The sequence below is a fragment of the Oncorhynchus mykiss genome, chromosome 16 (assembly GCF_013265735.2).
Source record: "Oncorhynchus mykiss isolate Arlee chromosome 16, USDA_OmykA_1.1, whole genome shotgun sequence".
In the NCBI taxonomy this organism is placed as follows: Eukaryota; Metazoa; Chordata; class Actinopteri; order Salmoniformes; family Salmonidae; genus Oncorhynchus; species Oncorhynchus mykiss.
This window is the reverse complement of record NC_048580.1, coordinates 24,119,543-24,143,304: the sequence shown is the minus strand read 5'-3', so window position 1 is coordinate 24,143,304 and position 23,762 is coordinate 24,119,543. Positions and strand designations below refer to the sequence as shown.

General features: G+C 42.5%; 1 protein-coding gene across 2 annotated transcripts in view; it reads right to left on the bottom strand.

Annotated features, from left to right (window-relative positions):
• The window catches only part of gpam (glycerol-3-phosphate acyltransferase, mitochondrial), a 45,291-nt gene that overhangs the window by 4,065 nt on the left and 17,464 nt on the right, over nt 1-23,762 (bottom strand). For both annotated transcript variants that reach the window (XM_021565307.2, XM_036946572.1), the window contains 13 exons: nt 21,111-21,247; nt 20,630-20,729; nt 16,306-16,518; nt 14,485-14,598; nt 11,451-11,536; nt 11,048-11,163; nt 9,492-9,562; nt 8,733-8,997; nt 8,260-8,411; nt 5,450-5,527; nt 5,132-5,269; nt 586-775; nt 180-238 (listed from right to left, as the gene is read on the bottom strand). In XM_021565307.2, the coding sequence (XP_021420982.1) occupies nt 180-238; nt 586-775; nt 5,132-5,269; nt 5,450-5,527; nt 8,260-8,411; nt 8,733-8,997; nt 9,492-9,562; nt 11,048-11,163; nt 11,451-11,536; nt 14,485-14,598; nt 16,306-16,518; nt 20,630-20,729; nt 21,111-21,247 (1,719 nt within the window). The remainder of the gene's footprint in view (nt 1-179; nt 239-585; nt 776-5,131; nt 5,270-5,449; nt 5,528-8,259; nt 8,412-8,732; nt 8,998-9,491; nt 9,563-11,047; nt 11,164-11,450; nt 11,537-14,484; nt 14,599-16,305; nt 16,519-20,629; nt 20,730-21,110; nt 21,248-23,762) is intronic.

Sequence of the window (23,762 nt, the reverse complement as noted above, 5' to 3'; positions counted from 1 at the left end):
ACATTTGAAAAGCTTTTTGGAATTTAGATTAGAATATCAGCAGTTTGTTCTGCAGTGAGCCACCACTGAGTTTTGTGCATAGATCTTTTCAGAAGTTGACTAACAGAAGACAGTCTTCAGAACTATCAAAACAGAGAGGGAGGATGGATGCTACATGCTAGAATTTAGCGGGCTCTCACCCCAAGTTCCTTAAACGTTCTCACGGTGTTCTTCACGAGGTAGTGTGTCGCACTTTCACCTAAGAGAAGAGAACAGAAGAGGAGAGAGAATCTTATTTGGGGTTGTTTGTCCTGACTAAGATGATCAACCTCGGGGGCTGTATGTAGTAGTCTCAGTAGTGCCGATTTTGGGATCAGTTTAGACTTTTAGATGACAATGAATTAGAGTACATGGACGTTGGGAGCTGACCCTAGATCAGCACTACTACTCTGAGAAGCTTCATACTTATGGCCCCAGGTCAGAACATTAGAATACAAAAGGTGATATTGGGCAGCATTACAGTTTACGATTTGCAGAGCTCCTCGAAGTCTTTATCTAGTAAAAGCCGCAGCACAGAAAATAAAAATATCTAACAACGGTTCGTACCGTAGGCGGCCACTCCCTTCTCAGTGCGTGTGAGCAGGTATCGGAAGAGCTGCTGCGTGTACTCGGGCTCGGCCATGGGCTGGCTCAGGCTGTGGACAAAGATGGCCGCCCCGCTGTAGGCCTCCAGTACGGGGCTGAGGAGACGCTGCAGGAAGACAAAGAACTCCTGGTGCTCGGGGGACAGGCTCACCTGTGGACACACACCACACATAGCAACTGGTCAGAGATGTATTTTTTTAAAGTTTGACACAGCTCAGGATTGTTGTGGACAAAACAGCAGCACAAACACTGGTCCTGGTACATAAAGGTGTAGGCAATATCAGCGTGTGTAAGGGTGTATGTAGTATGAGTTTGTAATGTAAGGGTGTATAAGTAAAGGTATAATTGCAGAATAAGAAAAGGGCTGCATCCTATTCGATATGGATAAAAAGTAATATCACAATAAATTGACACATTTTGCTCGATAACGATACAGCAGTTACTTCCTATTATCGTCAGGGCTCTAGACTAACTTTTTCTAGTGCCATTTAGTAGTAAGACAAGAAAGAAGTTGGATATTTGAGCTAACATGATCAGGGAAAGCATGACTGATGTGTAACTTGTCAAAATAGGATCCAGAAGGATTCGATTTCTTTCTGGCTCTTTAGAGATTAATTTGCCTGCATCTTTTTTTGTGCACATTGGCCTAGGCTATTTACCACCTGATTGGCCTAGGCTATTTACCACCTGAAGAAGTGGGAACTAAAAACACATTAGCTAGATAGAGTGAGTGAGAGCCGACAGCTCAGCGCCGACGCGTCATTCAGGGCAAGTGGCCGCTTCCCAGTTGTATTGACGCTTTGCTACATTTTCTTTGAGTAAAGCAACTCCCGTATTCAGCTATTTCAGTCTCTTTTGGTGCTGTTAGAGGGGCTAGCCCTCAATTTTCTCCAGTTGTGCGTGATAGAATGTGCAGAATTGGAGCGTGCTCAAGGGCTTCAGGCAGGTGAGTGAAGGACAGTGTGCGACTGCAGCACATACTGGGAGGTCCTGGCAGCTTTAGCCCTCTTGGGTGCTGCCATAGAGTTACATAAGTACTGCCCCACCCAAGAAGCCTCAAGGTCATTGGCCCCAGATAAAATGCACATCTCTCCGGTAGCTTTGATTGAACTGAACTTCAGATTTGTTTATCACTTCTTATTCAGCTGGCTGAAAAGTCATCATAAATGTTTATTTTTGCATGTAAAAATACATATAAAAATATAATAATAAATAAAATATTAGCACTGCGGCAGCTACTGGGCAGATACTTTGTCGGCAGCAGATTAATGTACAATCCACGTGTATGGTGTCGTGTGGGCGAGCGGTTTGCCTATGTCAGTGTTGTGAACAGAGTGCCCCACGGTGGCAGTGGGATTATGGTATGGGCAGGTATAAGCTACGGACAACGAACACAATTGCATTTTATCGATATCAATTTGAACACGTAAAAATACCGTGACGAGATCCTGAAGGACATTTTTCTTTAAGGTATCCGTGACCAACAGATGCATATCCATTTCCAGTCATGTGAAATCCATATATTAAAGCCTAGTGATCCTGTGTAGCTCAGTTGGTAGAGCATGGCGCTTGCAGCGGCAGGGTTGGTGGTTCGATTCCCACGGGGGACCAATACCAAAAAAGTACTGTATGTCGCTCTGGATAAGAGCGTCTGCTAAATGACTATGAAAGAAGTTCTTTACATTTTAGACTAATTTCCTCATATGAACTGTAACTCAGTAAAAATAAAATATGCTATAACAAAAATATAAAATGCAACACATACACCACATGGACATAAGTATGTGGACACCTGCTCATCTAACATCTTATTCCAAAATCATTAATATGAAGTTGGTCTGACTTTGCTGCTATAACAGCCTCCACTCTTCTGGGAAGGCTTTCTACTAGATGTTGGAACATGCTGCATCCATTCAGTCACAAGAGCATTAGTGAGGTTGGGCACTGATGTTGGGCGATTAGGCCTGGCTCGCAGCCGGCCTTTCAAGTCATCCTAGAGGTATTCGATGGAGTTGAGGTCAGGGCTCTGTGCAGGCCAGTCAAGTTCTTCCACACAGATCTTGACAAATCATTTCTGTATGGACCTTGCTTTGTGCACCGGGGCAAAGTCAAGATTTCCCTTCACTGGAACTAAGGGGCCCGAACCATGAAAAAAAACAGCCCCAGACCATTATTCCTCCTCCAAACTTTACAGTTGGTACTATACATTGGGGCAGGTAGTGTTCTCCTGGTATTTGCCAAACAAATATTAGAGAACGTGTTTCTACTGCTCCAGAGGCCAATGACGGCGAGCTTTACACAACTCTAGCCGACGCTTGGCATTGCGCATGGTGATCTTATGCTTGTGTGCGGGTGCTCAGCCATGGAAACCCATTTCATGAAGCTCCCGGCAAAAAGTTCTGATGTTGCTCCCATAAGCAATTTGGAACTCCGTAGGGAGTGTTGCAAACAAGGACAGATTATTTTTATTGTGTGTGTCTGTCACCAGATCGCGACCCAATTGAAGACATGAGATCCTGGAGCGGTGCCTGAGACTACGTTTTCCACCACCATCAAGAATACACCAAATGATGGACTTTATCTTGGAAGAATAGAGGAGTTGCATCCATCCAATAGAGTTCCAGATACAGTGCCTTGCGAAAGTATTCGGCCCCCTTGAACTTTGCGACCTTTTGCCACATTTCAGGCTTCAAAACATAAAGATATAAAACTGTATTTTTTTGTGAAGAATCAACAACAAGTGGGACACAATCATGAAGTGGAACGACATTTATTGGATATTTCAAACTTTTTTAACAAATCAAAAACTGAAAAATTGGGTGTGCAAAATTATTCAGCCCCCTTAAGTTAATACTTTGTAGCGCCACCTTTTGCTGCGATTACAGCTGTAAGTCGCTTGGGGTATGTCTATCAGTTTTGCACATCGAGAGACTTTTTTTTTCCCCATTCCTCCTTGCAAAACAGCTCGAGCTCAGTGAGGTTGGATGGAGAGCATTTGTGAACAGCAGTTTTCAGTTCTTTCCACAGACTCTCAATTGGATTCAGGTCTGGACTTTGACTTGGCCATTCTAACACCTGGATATGTTTATTTTTGAACCATTCCATTGTAGATTTTGCTTTATGTTTTGGATCATTGTCTTGTTGGAAGACAAATCTCCGTCCCAGTCTCAGCTCTTTTGCAGACTCCATCAGGTTTTCTTCCAGAATGGTCCTGTATTTGGCTCCATCCATCTTCCCATCAATTTTAACCATCTTCCCTGTCCCTGCTGAAGAAAAGCAGGCCCAAACCATGATGCTGCCACCACCATGTTTGACAGTGGGGATGGTGTGGTCAGGGTGATGAGCTGTGTTGCTTTTACGCCAAACATAACGTTTTGCATTGTTGCCAAAAAGTTCAATTTTGGTTTCATCTGACCAGAGCACCTTCTTCCACATGTTTGGCGTGTCTCCCAGGTGGCTTGTGGCAAACTTTAAACGACACTTTTTATGGATATCTTTAAGAAATGGCTTTCTTCTTGCCACTCTTCCATAAAGGCCAGATTTGTGCAATATACGACTGATTGTTGTCCTATGGACAGAGTCTCCCACCTCAGCTGTAGATCTCTGCAGTTCATCCAGAGTGATCATGGGCCTCTTGGCTGCATCTCTGATCAGTCTTCTCCTTGTATGAGCTGAAAGTTTAGAGGGACGGCCAGGTCTTGGTAGATTTGCAGTGGTCTGATACTCCTTCCATTTCAATATTAATCGCTTGCACAGTGCTCCTTGGGATGTTTAAAGCTTGGAAAATCTTTTTGTATCCAAATCCGGCTTTAAACTTCTTCACAACAGTATCTCGGACCTGCCTGGTGTGTTCCTTGTTCTTCATGATGCTCTCTGCGCTTTTAACGGACCTCTGAGACTATCACAGTGCAGGTGCATTTATACGGAGACTTGATTACACACAGGTGGATTGTATTTATCATCATTAGTCATTTAGGTCAACATTGGATCATTCAGAGATCCTCACTGGACTTCTGGAGAGAGTTTGCTGCACTGAAAGTAAAGGGGCTGAATAATTTTGCACGCCCAATTTTTCAGTTTTTGATTTGTTAAAAAAGTTTGAAATATCCAATAAATGTCGTTCCACTTCATGATTGTGTCCCACTTGTTGTTGATTCTTCACAAAAAAATACAGTTTTATATCTTTATGTTTGAAGCCTGAAATGTGGCAAAAGGTCGCAAAGTTCAAGGGGGCCGAATACTTTTGCAAGGCACTGTACTTGTAGAATTTATGCCAAGGTGCACTGAAGCTGTTCTGGCAGTTTATGGTGGTCCAACACCCTAATAAGAAACTTATATTGGTATATCCTTTATTTTGTCAGTTACCCGTTTATCTATTGTACTACCTAAGATTGAACTACATAGGATGGGGGAAAGAAGAAGAAGGAAAAAAAAGAAGTGTCATTTTGGACATCCAAGCCAACTGTCTGTGGTGATCGTTTTCCAAAGGTCAGTGTGGCTGACTTACTTTGAGGTAGCGGTCCCTCTGCTCCTCTGCAAAGTCGCTGTCCTCGTCCTCCTCATCACTCCTCCACGACAGGGGCTCAGGGAACTTCTTAGGCCATGGCTCCTCGGTGGGGCTGGGGGTCAGCTCCTCCTGGTCCTCCTGGATGAATACACGGACACACACAATAACACAAAACGTGCTTGCACACACGGTTCAGAACATTTGCTAGAAAATTCAGTTAAATATAAGCATTTTCAAATCAAGATTTCATTTGAGCCTGAAGACCTTGTTTTTGGCATTTTTGCAGCCGGACAGCATTCCTTGTCATGTAAAACTCACCTCAGCCACATACAGAACTCCATACTGGATCAAACGGCTGACAGCATCGTGGAACACCTGATAGATGGTCTGACAGGGCTGGAGATGGAGGAGACAAAAGGTCACTATCGAGAGAGAGACACACAATACAGATATTGAGGTAAATAAAGTGTAGATCCCACATTGATACAGCTTTCACCCTGGATGAACATGTTGCTTAACGGTCCCCAATATAGCACATTTTCCCTTTCTGCTCTAGTGACTAGGGTGTATCCAGATTTTCATATCGTCCTCATTCCGGGATTTACAGTATTACCGTCTTAGTACACAAGGGGAGCTAGAAATAAAGGAAAAAAAAGCCCATTGAACCCATTTTACTAGAGAATTTCCAGAGACTGCTGGCTAAATATGCTAATGAGCAAAAATGAAGATAAATGGCAAAGACAAGCAATCCAGCTCAAAGTTAAAGTATTCGTGGTTTACAGCCAATTTTCAAAATGGACTTAAGACATGCTTATTCCCCTCACCAAACTACACACAAAACCCTATGATGACAAATTTAAAACATGTTTTTAGACATTTTTGCAAATGTATTGAACATGAAATACAGAAATCTCATTTACATAAGTAATCGCACCCCTGAGTGAACACGTTGTATTACTAGCTTTGGCAGCAATTACAGCTGTGAGTCTTTCTGGCTAAGTCTTCATGCGCTTTTCACACCTAGATTGTGCCACATTTGCCAATCATTATTTTCAAAATTCTTCAAGCGCTGTCAAATTGGTTGTTGATCATTGCTAGACAACCATTTTTTTAGGTCTTGCCATCAATTTAAGTAGATTGAAGTCAAAAGTAACTCAGCAACATTCACGGTCTTCTTGGTTAAGTAACCATAGTGTAGATTCGGCCTTGTTTTAGGTTGTTATCCTGCTGAAAGGTGAATTCATCTCCCAGTGCCTGGTGGAAAGCAGACAACCAGGTTTTCCTCCAGGATTTTGCCTGTGCTTAGCTCCATTTTTGTCCTGAAAAACTCCCCAGACCTTTTCGATTACAAGCATACCCATAACGTGACGCAGCCACCACTAGGCTTGAAAATATGGAGAGTGGTACTCAGTAATGTGTTCTATTGGATTTACCCAAACATAAAACTTTGCATTCAGGATAAAAAGTTCAGCTTTGCCATGTTTTGCAGTATTACTTTAGTGCCGACATTGGGAAAAAGTAAAAGGGGGTTTTGCCCATATGTGCAGCCCTATGTTGCACTCAAATGAGTGCTGGAAATGCAGAAATCTATGAAAATTATTTTTGGTTGAAGTTTGATTGAACAGTATAAAACAAAATCAGAGAGAACAGTATGACTTGTGTGGCTGGAGTTTTTTTAATCCTTCCTCTGACACCGCCTGGTATAGAGGTCCTGGAAGGCACGGAGCTCAGCCCCAGTGATGTACTGAGCTGTATGCACTAGCCTCTGTAGCGCCTTGTGGCCGGAAGCCAAGCAGTTGCCATACCAAGCGGTGATGCAGTCAGTCAAGATGCTCTCAATGGTGCAGCTCTAGAACTTTGAGGATCTGTGGCCCCATGCAGAATATTTTCAGCCTCCCGAGGGGGGAGTCTTTCAAAGCATTTCATGGTTACAGATGTGAGTGCTAACCGAGCAATAGTCATATAGACAGGTTACCTTGTCGTTCTTGGGCATAGGGACACATTTTTGTTGAGTTTGGACGTTTACAAGCGAACGTGAACAAGACACATTGTGCAAATTAACAAAGTTGACGTATGCTTGTCTGACAGAAAAACAGCACCAGCATGTGTTCACGCTGTCTGTGCAGAGACTGAGTCGCTAGGGCAATGAGCCAATCTGCTCTGCTTGGAGAAGGGCCGAGAACAGAGATGAGAGAGAAAACGCAAGGAAATCAAAATCACTGTGGCAGCTGTACAGATAACTCGTGCAAAGAGCTTTGACTTCTCAAACACAGCAGAAAGCTAACACTATAGGATGTCTCCTTATTAATTCAGCCACTTACTTAGCTTACAAGCAAGTTAAACCAAATACCAGCTCCCTCTTTCTCCCATTGTGCCATTTACAAACAAACACTTGACTGGCTCAACTGTCCTGGGGAACTATGTTAAGCTTCATAACGTAAACTAATGTGACAGGTGAAATGAAGAATGCAATCTGTTTTATCTCCTAAGGTATTACACAAGTTGACTACAGGTATTAACTTAAAGTAGCTACAAATATTTCACATTTTATTTGAAAAAAATAATTCAAAATAAATTGTTTTGATGGTATTGAAAAACCATCCTGTGGCCATTTCCAAATACCCAGGTATACCACCAAAGCCTACTCCTGAATCAAGGAAAGTGCTTTATCTTCCCCGCTAGATGGTGCAGTTGTATCATAGTTATATCAAAATGGTAGAAAACACTGGTTTGGCAGAACAGAAATACTGCACAAGCAGTCTCATCTGTTCCATTTAGCACTTAAAGGAAAACCTTGAATTTGTTTCGTTAGTCCATTGTTGATATAGTCCCAAAATGTTTTGCCTGTCAGCAATCAAGTTAAGACACACAAGTTATATTTCTTGAAAAGTTGATCGCTGAAATTCAAAACATTTTGGGACTATATCAACAGTGGACTAATGAAACAAGTACCAAAATAGTTTTGGGGTGTAAATTTCTTATGTACACATTTTGAACAACATTGCGAGAGAATAACTAAAACGGAGTGGCTGTTCAAGAAGTTGTGTGCGTAAAGTAACATGCGCAAGAATGTTACAAGGTTGTTAAGTGCACGGGATAGGTGTACTGGGGTGGAAGAAGTGACTGACCGGTGCAACCGCCACTTCATTGGTGAGGAAGTGGGAGAGGCCAGCGGCCTTCCGGATCAGTCTCTCCTGACTGAGGAGGATGCTGGGCCCGCCCTGCTCCCCCTCCACCTCAGATGCCGCCTGTTCCCGTAGCAATGCCAGAGCACTGCATGCTGAGAGGGCAACATTTTTTAAATGTTTAATTACAACAAAAAAAGGGTAGACAGAACGGATGGTGAGATGACAAAATTAAACCGATGTTGAGACATTGATGAAAATAAATGTACATTAGTGGAGGAAATTCAATATATTAAAGTCATGTCTGCAAAAAATTCTACAAAAAAAAAAAAAAAAAAAAAGAGAAAAGAAATCTGAACAGAATCCAATAGGGGGACTTGGCTGAAACACACAATTGGGAAAAACGGATGAATTGGTGTACTTTATTTCACTCAATAGGTTTCCCCTATGTCAAAACACAGCGGCGGTGTCAGTACCTATGATGGCGTCCGAGATAAAGACATGGAAGAGGCCGTTGCTGTAGAAGTTGAGCTCGAACAGCGCCGGCACCGTTTTGCTCGGGGCGATGGTGAACTCCGTGTTGCGGTTGGTGCTGGTCACGTGCACACAGTTGTCCAGGAGGTGGAGAGCGTGCATGACCACGTCCTCGGAGTTGCCGGAGAAGCCCAGGTCAAAGTCCCGTGACAGGATCTCCTCCTTCATGTTGAAGAAGTCCTCCACCAGCTTGGACAGCGCAACCCCCTGGAGCAAAGGGGAGACACACAGACGTGGTGAAAAATAATACTTCCAATGTTTATTCATTAAATACTTCCAAATGTTCAATCTATACTTCCACAATGTTCATTCAAACTGAGGATAATTAAGCACTAATACCGAGTATACTTTGAATAGCAATGTGTAATTGTATTGACAATTTAAAAGGGTAAAATCCACATTATGACATTATCATACCCAGCTAGGTGTAATTCCTTTTTTACATAAATCAACAAAGACAAAATTAAAACCTGCAATGATTGGCTCATCTCAATGTGGGTTATGACTCAAGGGCCTCAAATTGGGAAGAGCCAATAAACAGCAGTCAAGGCAGATTCAAATTATTGTTGTTGATGTCTGTTAGCAGGGAGTTAAGCGTTAAGTGCATCAAACCGTGAATGGGGATCAATCACTTTAATGCAAGGCCTTGAACCAAAACGTGATCGTTGGATCTTATTCCTGTGAAAAGTAGGGCTGCTTACCTGTCTGTGTCTGTAAAGGAGCAGACAGGCTACAATGTGGGTGGACATGACCGCTGAGGACTTGTTAGCCGCTGTAGGGGGGGGGGGGGGGGGGGGGGGGGGGGGAAACAGAGATGACATGTTATCTGACCAGGGTCACAGTCAGGAAGCCCAGATGGATGACCGAGAGAAAGGACAGTAAACAGTGAGCGACTGTCTCTAAATAACATGAGTGTCAGCTGGAGCTAAGACAGGTCAGGGCCTGTATTCCTAAAGCGTCTCAGAGTAGGGGTGTTAATCTAGGATCAGCCTGGCCTTTTAGATCATAATGAACACAATTTCATGGACATTGGGGACCTGACCTTAGAACAGTACTCCTACTCTAAGACACTGAATACGGGCCCTTGTGAAATTAGTCCTTTTGAACTCTCAACTAAGCAGACGAGATGTCACTTCTTGAAGTGAGATGGAGCTCTATAAAAAGGTGGAAAATGTGTTAGGGTTTGTGATTTCTATATTGTTCTAACAAAAGGGGACAAAAAAAAGGGTTGCAAGATAAGACTGGGAATAGGCTGAACATGATAAAGAGGGAGAGAGAGCGAAAGACAATTAGACGTGAGGGAGAGAACTAGACGCAAGAGAGAAAGAGAGCGTGTGGGTTTACAAAAGGCATCATTTAAATAATACAATACAGTACAATCTGACCACAGAGAGGGTGTCTTCAGTGCCTAATCTTGGGTTTAATGTCAGCCTGGGTGTAAAACATTTACAACTGCAGCCACTGATACTGCAATTCCCCCCCTGACCAGATCCTCTATCCTCCCCTCGCTGGGATTGGCTGAGAACAACATGCCATATGGCTCCGTAGCAGCTGATTGGCTGACACGAATAGGACTAGCTGAGGAGAATGCCCCTGAATGAAGCTAGGGAGAACCGGTTTGTTTTCAGACCACAGCACAAAGCAGATTGTTGTCGGGGGATCGTGAAAAATGACGTTCTAAGGTCATATCCTTCAGTATAGGATTTGTTTAGTAAAAAAGGGGGTGCTCTTGGTGAGAGGAGTGATAAGGAAAGTCAAAGTGCAGTAAGCAGATAACAAGAGAACAAATGTGAGGGGGACTAGATAAGTGGATATTATATGAATAACACAGGAAATATACTTTCTACAAATGCACACATTTACAGGTACATAAGAACATGTGTCATATTAATAAAATAAAATAAATTGGATGAAGAAAATGCCCTTACGCTAGACAAAGTCGTGGGCTGAAGGGTGCGCTACTCTAAACCAATTATCTGTATCTGAAAATGTCATGGGATGCATTTGAACCATCATTTGCTTACACTTTTCGTTGGTGGCCCCACTGACGGTGCATGTGGAGAGTGGCTTCAATAAATGACTACGTTTGGACTATAATAAAGTGCGCATATATATATATTTTTTTTAATGCGTTTGTAATCCCTCCAGGAATTGAAATTGCCACCGTGGTGTTGCTAGCACCTTGCTCTTACCGACTGAGCCACACAAGACCAACATAGGACTAAGGCCTATAAGAGGGGGTGTTATCGTTACTTACTGAAGAGTACGTGCTTGGCCAGGTTGGCGATGACCTGTCTTCTCCAGGGTTCGTCCGACAGGTCCCTGGAGTTGGGCTGCTCCTCCTGCTCGCCCTCAAACTGGGCCTGATCTGGCCTGAACCAACACACAAAGGGAGGGGGTGGGGGGGAAAAAAAATCAGCACACACACACAAATCAATTCTTAAAGCTTTAACAAGAGCAAGGTATTGTGTTTCACTTGAAAACAGAATAAGACTTACATGGAATCAGCACTATGTCCATAATGTGTATGTTAAATGTTTTATGATGTGGTGGTATGTGAGCCGTTGAACATATTTACTTCCCACTTGGGAATAAAGTTCAATTCAATCCAATGGAATCACGTAGGCCTGGTCCAAAAGACAGTGTGAATGTGTACATACTGTGCATCGATGATGGTGGGCACCAAGGTCTGTTCCAGGGAGAGGGTGGGGGGAATATGCCGACTTCTTTGTGTGTCCAGGTACTCCTTAAGGACACACAAAAAGATAGGGCGACATCTCGCATGAGTAATTGGCAGTGAGCAAAATAAACCGATTTCAAATCGATTGAAAAAGGTGAAGGCATGGCGTCACGCCGACCCTTGAACAACAGTTGACTATTTAACAACAGTTGACTATTTAACAACAGTTGACTATTTAACAAGTTGACTATTTAACAACAGTTGACTATTTAACAACAGTTGACTATTTAACAACAGTTGACTATTTAACAAGAGTTGACTATTTAACAAGTTGACTATTTAACAAGTTGACTATTTAACAAGTTGACTATTTAACAGTTGAACTCCTTGTTAAATATTCACCTGTTTGTAACACACATTAACGTTTCCGATGATAAAATTCCCTATGAAATCGTGCTGTAGATTGAGTTGTACAGTATTTATTTGCTGGGGGCTGGGTTTCCCGATAGCGATGGAACTTAGGCTAACGAGTGTTTGGACGATGCGTCATTCCTACAACGGTTGAAGACGTAACGTGCATTTCCCAAAAGCCCACGGAGAGAACGTTCCCTAACTGCTTCGTTACTTCACAATACTGACGGGGAGAGAAATCACCTACAGTGCCTTCAGAACCTATTCACACCCTTCGACTTAATCCATCTTGTTTTGTTCCAGCATGAATACAAAAGGAGATACTTTTCCCCGTTCAGCCATCTACACAATACCCCATAATGACAGTGAAAACATGTTTAACAATTGTTTGCACATTTATTGAAAATGAGAAGTGTCTGTTTTTCATTTACATACAATACCATTCAAAAGTTCGGGGTCACTTAGAAATGTCCTGGTTTTTGAAACATTTTTGGTCTGTTGCTTTTGTCCATTACAATAACATCAAATTGAACAGAAAGAGTGTAGACATTGTTAATGTTGTAAATGACTATTGTAGCTGGAAACGGCAGATTTTTTAATGAAATATCTACATAGGCCCATTATCAGCAACCATCACTCCTGTGTTCCAATAGCACATTGTGTTAGCTAATCCAAGTTTATCATTTTAAAAGGATAATTGATCATTAGAAAACCCTTTTGAAATTATGTTAGCACAGCTGAAAACTGTTGTCCTGATTAAAAGAAGCAATAAAACAGGCTTTGTTTAGACTAGTTGAGTATCTGGAGCATCAGCATTTGTGGGTTCAACTACAGGCTCAAAATGGCCCGAAACAAAGAACTTCCTTCTGAAACTCGTCAGTCTATTCTTGTTAATAAATTAAGGCTATTCCATGTAAGAAATTGCCAACAAACTGAAGATCTGGGACAAAACTGTGTCCTACTCCCTTCAGAGAACAGCACAAACTGGCCCTAACCAAAATAGAAAGAGTGGGAGCCCCCGGTGTACACCTGAGCAAGAGGACAAGTTTGAGAACCAGACACCTCATAAGTCCTCAACTGGCAACTTCATTACATAGTACCCACAAAACACCCATCTCAACTTCAACAGTTAAGAACTAGACACAAATGTACTTGTCCCCTTCTAGGCCAGCGTCCCGGAGATGTCCCCCCCAAAAATTGCACTGTCATTATGGGGAATTGTATGTAGATGGGTGAGGGAAAATCAGACTAACAAAATGTGGAATAAATGAAGCGGTACGAATACATTCTGAAGGCACTGTATATGGCTGCGAAAATTAAGGCAGGTAATTCTAACACTAACCCTTGGTTATAATAATGCACTAAAATCACAGATGTGGCACATCATTGCACACAAATGTATTGAAGGAAAAATTATACCGTAGCCTACAATAAGCAAAATACACTGTTACAGTACCATTCTGTATCAAGAATGGGTGGTGGCCGATTCTTGATACACAGGAAAATGTTGAGCGTGAAAATCCCGCCAGCATTGCGGTTCTTGACACATTCAAACCTGTGCGCCTGGCACCTACTACATTACCCAGTTCAAAGGCACTTTAATCTTTTGTTTTGCCCATTCACCCTCTGAATGACACAAACAATCCATGTCTCAGTCCATCGATGTCTGTCTTAACAAGCGATATCAATAAGGGATCACAGCTTTCACCTGGTCAGTCTCATGGAAATAGCAGTTGTTCCCAATGTTTTGTACACTGTGTAGAACATGAACTGTATTAGTTCAATATGATTTAAATATATCGGTCTAAATAGCCAATACTTGTATTTATCTATTAAATGCAGTCATCTCGGTTTGCACTTGAAGCATCTTTCAACCCTTCCCTCGTTTGAAACAATTGCAAAAGCATTGGTTACTTTATTTGTAGTCAATTTCATTCTGAAGTTATCAGCATTCAGAGACAGATAAACATCTTGATTCCATGTTTAGTGGAGATCTTCTGTGTAAAGTGCCATGGAAAGGGGGGGGGGGGGGGGGGGAAAGCATCTAATGCTGTACTTAGCCGTTCTACGAGTGGTCTGAGGAAGTAGGTGAATAAGCGTTTTCCAGCGCAACTTAAGTAGCAATGGTTTTGAGCAACAGCTTGGAGATTTCTAAAGTGTTCCTATGAAGGTTCTAACAATGAATTTAGCCTTAAGATGCTTTAGGAAACTGGGTCTAGTACTCGTGTGACAAATTTCACCCACAATGTTTCAACAACCTTTCCACAAATCTGCCCCACTTACACAATAACTTTCTTTAGGAAGTATTTAAGACGAATTTCATCTCCTCTGTGAGTGGATAAGACTGGGACGTGTTCATTAGGCACCCCACGAAAGACGACGGACTGAAACAGGTAGGGACTACCTGGCCTTATCCACTAACAAATGCTAATTATCGTTTTCTATATCGTGCCCTTAACACGACTCTGGTGTACTTTGCAATGGGAGTTAGTTGACTTTTGGTAGGTTAAAAGAGGGAGTAGGCTAGTTGACATTTTCAAAGGTCCAGTTAACATAGGAGCTTCACGGAGGGGGCTTGTGTTAAGGTCTCGCTCTGTCCTCACTTTCAGAGAGAACGGCTGGGTGAAGTCCACTCTCACACAGCCGTAGTTCTTCCGCAGCATCCGTAACACTCCGCACGCGACACCCCACAGACTCTCATTCTTCTTCGGCTTCCCCTGAGGATTGTAGACAGAAATATAATTCACACATAGCTCTATGGTTATATACAGTGCCTTGCGAAAGTATTCGGCCCCCTTGAACTTTGCGACCTTTTGCCACATTTCAGGCTTCAAACATAAAGATATAAAACTGTATTTTTTTTGTGAAGAATCAACAACAAGTGGGACACAATCATGAAGTGGAACGACATTTATTGGATATTTCAAACTTTTTTAACAAATCAAAAACTGAAAAATTGGCCGTGCAAAATTATTCAGCCCCTTTACTTTCAGTGCAGCAAACTCTCTCCAGAAGTTCAGTGAGGATCTCTGAATGATCCAATGTTGACCTAAATGACTAATGATGATAAATACAATCCACCTGTGTGTAATCAAGTCTCCGTATAAATGCACCTGCACTGTGATAGTCTCAGAGGTCCGTTAAAAGCGCAGAGAGCATCATGAAGAACAAGGAACACACCAGGCAGGTCCGAGATAGTTGTGAAGAAGTTTAAAGCCGGATTTGGATACAAAAAGATTTCCCAAGCTTTAAACATCCCAAGGAGCACTGTGCAAGCGATAATATTGAAATGGAAGGAGTATCAGACCACTGCAAATCTACCAAGACCTGGCCGTCCCTCTAAACGTTCAGCTCATACAAGGAGAAGACTGATCAGAGATGCAGCCAAGAGGCCCATGATCACTCTGGATGAACTGAAGAGATCTACAGCTGAGGTGGGAGACTCTGTCCATAGGACAACAATCAGTCGTATATTGCACAAATCTGGCCTTTATGGAAGAGTGGCAAGAAGAAAGACATTTCTTAAAGATATCCATAAAAAGTGTTGTTTAAAGTTTGCCACAAGCCACTTGGGAGACACACCAAACATGTGGAAGAAGGTGCTCTGGTCAGATGAAACCAAAATTGAACTTTTTGGCAACAATGCAAAACGTTATGTTTGGCGTAAAAGCAACACAGCTGAACACACCATCCCCACTGTCAAACATGGTGGTGGCAGCATCATGGTTTGGGCCTTTCTTCAGCAGGGACAGGGAAGATGGTTAAAATTGATGGGAAGATGGATGGAGCCAAATACAGGACCATTCTGGAAGAAGACCTGAGACTGGGACCGAGATTTGTCTTCCAACAAGACAATGATCCAAAACATAAAGCAAAATCGACAATGGAATGGTTCAAAAATAAACATATCCAGGTGTTAGAATGGCCAAGTCAAAGTCCAGACCTGAATCCAATCGAGAATCTGTGGAAAGAACTGAAAACTGCTGTTCACAAATGCTCTCCATCCAACCTCACTGAGCTCGAGCTGTTTTGCAAGGAGGAATGGGAAAACATTTCAGTCTCTCGTGCAAAACTGATAGAGACATACCCCAAGCTGATTTGTTAAAAAAGTTTGAAATATCCAATAAATGTCATTCCACTTCATGATTGTGTCCCACTTGTTGTTGATTCTTCACAAAAAAAAATACAGTTTTATATCTTTATGTTTGAAGCCTGAAATGTGGCAAAAGGTCACAAAGTTCAAGGGGGCCGAATACTTTCGCAAGGCACTGTACTTATAGCAAATACATACACATTTAGGGTGGTATTCAGAGATATTCCCCCAACTACAAAACATACGCCAACACAAATCCAACACACAGAACCCATCTCACACACACACACACACTCCTTTGCCTGCCCCGCCCGCAAACACACGTCCGTACCAGCTGCTCACTGTTGTAGTTGCCCTCGAGGATGCGGTCATAGGAGATGCCCACAGGCACCACCATCACTTCGGGGATGACGCCGTTGCACAGCGCGTCCACGACGATGGAGAGCATGCCGGCGCGTGCCGGGGAGGGCTTGCCGCTGCGAGAGCGCGTTCCCTCCAGGAAGACCTCCAGGAACTGCTGCTGCCTCAGCAACTCCTCTGTGTACTAGGGGGGGATAGATTAGCAATATGATAAATTAGCTGTTTTTGAGCCATGCTTACATGGGTTTCATCTACTCATCTAGAACTAAATTGCCAAATTCTACTCCCGGGTGCACAACACACACCAGAACAATGGACAGCCAAGTGCAACCTAGTGCATCTGACCAGAAAACCAGCTGACATTTGTTAATTCTGACGATTCTGTGTGTTGTATTGGTGCAAGTAGCCACCACTCGTCGGCACCCAGCAGGTGGTCCCTATAACACACAGAGGCAAAAGCAAGAGATGCAGCAGCCCCCTACTGTGGTTAACCGACCACAGTTATGGTGTGCGTGAGCTTTTGTCCCCATTCTGTAATAAATGCAGTGTGTTCCAACTGGTCTACAGCTTCGGGACAGTGTAAAGGCTTTAGGGGAGCGATGCTTTGGCTTTAAATAGTCCCGTGACATTTGACAGAGCTGGGAAATAGACCCCATCACGAAACAAGAGATGCAATGATGCCAGTGGCCCTTGTATTTAGTCAGTTATTTTCCCTGCACAATTGCTTCCTCCCGGGTCATTAGATAAACAACCAAGCCCTCAGACTACCCTACTGTAACAAAGTCTGATTCAACAGCAATGTGTTGGTGTGTCTTTTAAAAATTATGACCATGCATTAGCCAAGTAGCCTATGGAGGCTTTTGCCCTCATGCTTTTGCATAACTCACATACAGTACCAGTCATAAAGTTTAGACACGCCTGCTCATTCAAGGGTTTTTATTTTTTAAATATATTGTAGAACAATAGTGAAGACAAAACTATGAAATAACACATTTGGAATCATATAATAACCCCCCCCCCCCCCCAAAGTTTAAACAAATACAAATGAATGTTATATTTGAGATTCTTCAAAGTAGCCACCCTTTGCCTTGACAGCTTTGCACACAACCAGCTTCATGAGGAATGCTTTTTCAATAGTCTTGAAGGAGTTCCCACACATGCTGAGCACTTGTTGGCTGCTTTTCCTTCACTCTGTGGTCCAACTCATCCCAAACCATCTCAATTGGGTTGAGGTCAGGTGATTGTAGAGGCCAGGTCATCTTATGCAGCACTCCATCACTCTCCTTCTTGGTCAAATAGCCCTTACACAGCCTGAAGGTCTGTTTGGTCATTGTCCTGTTGAAAAAACTAATTGTATCCCCACTAAGTGCAAACCAGATGGGATGGAGTATCGCTGCAGAATGCTGTGGTAGCCATGCTGGTTAAGTGGGCCTTAAATTCTAAATAAAATCGGTCACCAGCAAAGCAGCCCCACACCATCACACCACCTCCTCCATGCTTCACGGTGAGAAGCACACATGCAGAGATCATCCATTCACCTAATCTGTGTCTCACAAAGACACAGCGTTTGGAACCAAAAATCTCACATTTGGAGTCATCAGAACAAAGGACAGATTTCCACCGGTCTAATGTCCATTGCTCGTGTTTCTTTGGCCCAAGCAAGTCTCTTCTTCTTATTGCTATCCTGTGTTAGTGGTTTCTTTTCAGCAATTCGACCATGAAGGCCTGATTCACGCAGTCTCCTCTGAACAGTTGATGTTGAGATGAGTCTTACTTGAACTCCGTGAAACATTTATTTGAGCTGCAATTTCTGAGGCTGGCAACTCTAATGAACCTCTGCAGCAGAGGTAACTCTGGGTCTTCCTTTCCTGTGGCGGTCCTCATGAGAGTTAGTTTCATTATAGCCCTTGATGGTTTTTGCAACTGCACTTGTAGAAACTTTAAAAGTTCTTGACATTTTCCACATTGACTGACCTTCATGTCTTAAAGTAATGAACTGCCATTTCTCTTTGCTTAGTTGAGCTGTTCTTGCCATAATATGGACTTGGTCTTTTATCAAATAGGGCTATCTTCTGTATACCCCCCCCCTACCTTGTCACAACACAACTGATTGGCTCTAGCGCATTAAGGAAATAAATTATACAAATTAACTTAAGGCACACCTGTTAATTGAAATGCATTCCAGTTGACTAAAGCTGGTTGAGAGAATGCCAAGAGTGTGCAAAGCTGTCATCAAGGCAAAGGGTGGCTACTTAGAAGATTCTCACACACATATATATATATATATATAAATAATTTTTTTTAACACTTTTGGTTACTACATGATTCCATGTGTGTTACTTCATAGTTTTGATGTTTTCACTATTATTCTACAATGTAGAAAATAGTAAAAATAAAGAAAACCCGGGAATGATTATGTGTCCAAACTTAGCTGGTACAGTACCTCCATACTTCGTTTCACGTGTTCAAGTATCCATCCCCATTTTTAAAGAGCATGTCTCTTCCAATTACCAAAGATATTTACAATTATTTAGTCTTATACAGCCATATCAACGGCAAATTTATCTTGTGACTCACACATACAATTTATAGGAGCCTAATATTAAAAATAAATAAAAGCTCTGGAGAAGTGTCAATGTGATACGTAAAGCTATTTAGGCTTACATGTTAGGGCTGGGCGATGTATTGAATTCATTTGATACATTTGAATGTATATTTTAGCTCGATGTTCCAAATGCCCGTATCGCAAAAATCAAGATTTTAGCCACAGACTTGTGCTAGCTGTCTCGTCTGGTTTACAAAAAATGTGAAATAAGCATAAAAAAAGGATTTGGTAAATCATTATCATTCTGAGAAATATGTATCTCCTTATCTAGGTAGGCCACTTGATTACAATATTTAAATAAGTATAACAGGCTGGGTTGTCCAACAGTTGGAGACAGACAGGAGGGTGTATTCCTAACAATTCAACTGTTCTATCTTGTTAGCAAAGAAAATAAATCCAAGTTGGTGGGACTTCAAATATAAAGATTAGCTGGCTACTCACTAGCACGTGGGGCTTGTGGTTGGGAGACCCGTGTTCATTTTCTATAATACCCGCTACAAGAAGTTAGTCATTATTAGTGGAGGTGCATGGTTCTGGTTAAATTTGTAACAAAAATAGCATTTTCATAGACTTGAAAGCCAAAATCAGTGACTATTGCAAAAAAGCAGGTTAAACTACTTTCATAAAATAAAATTATTAGTGGATCTTATGGTTGTGGAAGGCTTATCATTAGCCTAGGTATACTTTTACATTTTATTTTATTATTCCTGGCTGTTTGAAATGCAGTGTATTGATCTTTAAATTGTGCAACAATGCTTATTTTTTTTAAAACGATACATACCGTAAATGGAGATGATTTTTAGGCCATATGGCCCAGCCCTCCTAAATGTTGATGCCAACTAGAACATTGTGGACTGCAAACACGCCAACCATGTTAAGCAAATCTGGATGCATTTCACTGTATGCCATTTAATAAACAGTATCAACCCACAATGTCCTAGGTCGAAAACATTCCTTGCTCTCCAGCCAAATTAGAGTTGATGATAACAAAGACCCCCAATAACCTACACAACTTGAGACAAATCGCATGCAGTATTTAGCCTCGGAGAATATTTATTGGCCAGTGAGTGGTCAAGCCCTTCACACCCTACAATTGATTTATTAATTCATCAAAACCCAGACCTTTCGCATCACTGCCAGCTATTGCGCCCATGATTCCCGCTGTGATAATAGCATAAATATTTCCGACACACCCACCTCACAGCGCTGTACGGCTGCGCTACGATTGCGTTAGGTTTGTTAGCTAGTGCCAGTTTAGCCAGTGTGGCCGATGTGAAATGGCTAGCTAGTTAGCAGTGGTGTGCGCTAATAGTGTTTCAGTCGGTGACGTCACTCGCTCTGAGACCTAGAAGTAGTTGTTCCCCTTGCTCTGCAAGGGCCGCGGCTTTTGTGGAGCGATGGGTAACGATGCTTCGTGAGTGACTGTGGTTGATGTGTGCAGAGGGTCCCTGGTTCGAGCCCAGGTTGGGGTGAGGAGGGGGACGGAAGCTATACTGTTACACCAGCATATCCACATTTCACCAAACATAGTATAATAGACTAAAGCCATTAGCAGAGCCCCAGAGGCACTTTACACTAAGACAGAAGGACACACGCACACATTCCTTTTCTCTCATGGACAGATACACATAGTGCTCTGTCAGGCTAATAAGTACCGTAAAGGGGATACCATTATCCTCTGTAGACTTACTACATATAATAGAGATCTGTACAAGACATCCTTCTTTCCGTCTGGCGTCTCGTCGAGTTTTCGCCGAATGAAGAATCCTCCCAGTTTACGTATCAATGTGCTGAAAAAAATAAGCAAGCCCAGTCGTTCACTGAAATAATACAGTCTAATAAGAAAACTAAACCAATCCTGCATCTGGATGGCATATTTCAAACAACTCTAATGGCTAGGCTAGCTCAATAACTTCCACATTGCACAGGTGATTTGAAATGCATTTTCTTCCAAGTGCAGATCTAGGTTCAGTTTCTCCTACCTTGATTCTAACCTCATCCATTATCAGACCTGAGATCAGCTTCGACCAGGTAGTGCTAGGCAGTTAGGCACAGATTTAGGGGTAACTTACCTTTCCAAAATCATTAGTCGAAGGGGACGGGCGGACCAAGATCAGCAAAACTGATCTAGATCAGCATCTAGATGGGTCTTCTTCCAGTTGAAGGCTCACCTGAATATGGGGATGTTGAGGTTGTTGCCGGCGGCGATGTGGGGGGCCTTGATGTTGTGGCAGAAGAGGATAAAGGTGATGAGCAGGTAGTCGATGTGAGACTTGTGCACGGGCAGGAAGACAAGGGGAGCGTTGTACTGCAAAACACAGACAAAAAAAACAACAATTTAGGCCATGGTTGAAAGGGCATGGTGTTCACCCATAAAATTGATTATTTTATTCAATAGAGAACTGCATCCGAAAAACAATAGTCCAGACCCTGGGTCTCGACCATATATACAGTGTACTCAGAATCCTTCCCTTTTCCCCACATTTTGTTATGTTACAGCCTTATTCTAAAATTGATTAAATATATTTCTCAATCTACATACAATACCCTATAATGACAAAAAAAACAAAAAAAAACAGGATTGTGTCGAGGTACAGATCTGGGGAAGGGTACCAAAACATTTCTGCAGCATTGAAGTTCCCCAAGAACACAGTGACTCCATCATTCTTAAGTGGAAGAAGTTTGGAACCACCAAGAGTTCCTAGAGCTGACCGCCCAGCCAAACTGAGCCATCGGGGGAGAAGGGCTTTGGTCAGGGTGGTGACCAAGAACCTATGGGTCACTGACAGAGCTCCAGAGTTCCTCTGTGGAGACAGGAGAACCTTCCAGAAGGACAACCATCTCTGCAGCACTCCACCAATCAGGCCTTGATGGTAGAGTGGCCAGATAGAAGCCACCCCTCAAGCGGGCTGTCGTGCCTGTCACTGGAGTATGCCAACAGGCACCTGTAGACTCTCAGACCATGAGAAACCAAATTCGCTGGTCTGATGAAAAGAAGAGTCACGCCTGGAGGAAACCTGGCACTATCCCTACTGTGAAGCATGGTGGTGACAGCATCTTGCTGGGGGGATGTTTTTCAGCGACAGGGACTGGGAGACTAGTCAGGATCGAGGTAAAGATGGATGGAGCAAAGTACAGAACGATCCTTGATGAATATCTGCTACAGAGCGGTCAGAACCTCAGACTTGGGCAAAGGTTCACCTTCCAACAGGACCACAACCCTAAGCACACAGCCAAGACAGCGCAGGAGTAGCTTCGGGACAAGTCTCAATGTCCTCGTGGTCCAGCCAGAGCCCAGACTTGAGCCAGATCTAACATCTCTGGAGAGACCAGAAAATAGCTGTGCAGCGATGCTCTCCAGCCAAACTGAGCGCTTGAGAGGATCTGCAGAGAAGGGAGAAACTCCCCAAATACAGGTGTGCCAAGTTTTTAGCATCATACCCAAGAAGACTGAAGGCTGTAATCGCTGCCAAAGACGCTTCAACAAAGTACTGAGTAAAGGGTCTGAAAACGTGATAACTGTTTTTGTAATTTCCTAAATTTGCAAACATTTCTAAAAACCAGTTTTTGCTTTGTCATTATGGGGTATTGCGAGTAGATTCACAAGGGGGAAAAAACAATTTAATCAATTTTAGAATGGCTGTGATGTAACAAAATGTGGAAAAAGTAAAGCGGTTTGAATACTTTCCTTATGCAGTGTACGTACACACAAATATAAACTCAACAGGTAAAGTGTTGGCCCCATGGTTCATGAGCTGAGATAAAATATTCTACATTTTCCATCCTCAAAGTTAGCTTATTTCTCAAATTTTGTGCAAAAATTTGTTTAGATCCCTATTTGTGAGGATTTTAGCATTTGTCGAGATAATCCATCCACCTGACAGGTGTGGCATATCAAGATGTTGAAAAAAAACAGCAGGCTCATTACACAGGTGCGCCTTGTGCTGGGGACAATAAAAGGCCACTAAAATGTGCAGTTATAATCACAAACATTGCCGCCGTCGTCATTTTAGAGAATTTGGTAGTACGTCCAACTGGCCTCAACGCGTGACCACGCCAGCGCAGGACCTCCACATGCGGTTTCTTCACCTGTGGGATCATCTGCGGGGAGGTGGGGGGGGGGCTGAGTAGTATTATTGTCTGTAATAAAAGCTCTTTTGTGGGGCAAAACTCATTATGATTGGCTGGGCCTGGCTCCCAAGTGGGTGGGCCTGTGCCCAGTCATGTGAAATCCATGGATTTGGGCCTTCATGAATTTATTTAAATTGGCGGATTTCCTTATGAACTCAGCTAAATCTTTTAAATTGTTGGGTTTATATTTTGGTTTAGTATAAAGCGAACAGACTGAATTTCCATATCTACCCTCTCTGATAAAAAAATAATAATAATCTGGTCCAGTTTGCATTGTGAATTTTGTGAGCCTCCCAATTTAAAATTGACATAGAAACAGCCCCTCAACATTGATTGAACTGGGTTAGAGGAATAGAACGCCGCGGATCTGGAGATTAAAATGACGAGGGTGTCAAGATGACGTTGATTGACCCAAAGCGTGGAAACGCCTAATGTTACCACCTGCCAATGCTGAAATATGGAAGAAATACAACCAAGAGTAGGGCGATCTAAACGGTCACAACAAACTGAAATTATTATTTAAACACTTAAGTACAAGCACATTAAAGGTTGTACTATTGTAGAGAACAATCTATTGCTTATTTGTATGTGATTCATATTGACAAAGGCTAAAGAAAACTAGGTTTAGACATTAATTTAGTAGCACCCTCTTGAATTTACCCAGATTTTACTACATAATTTACTACTATAAA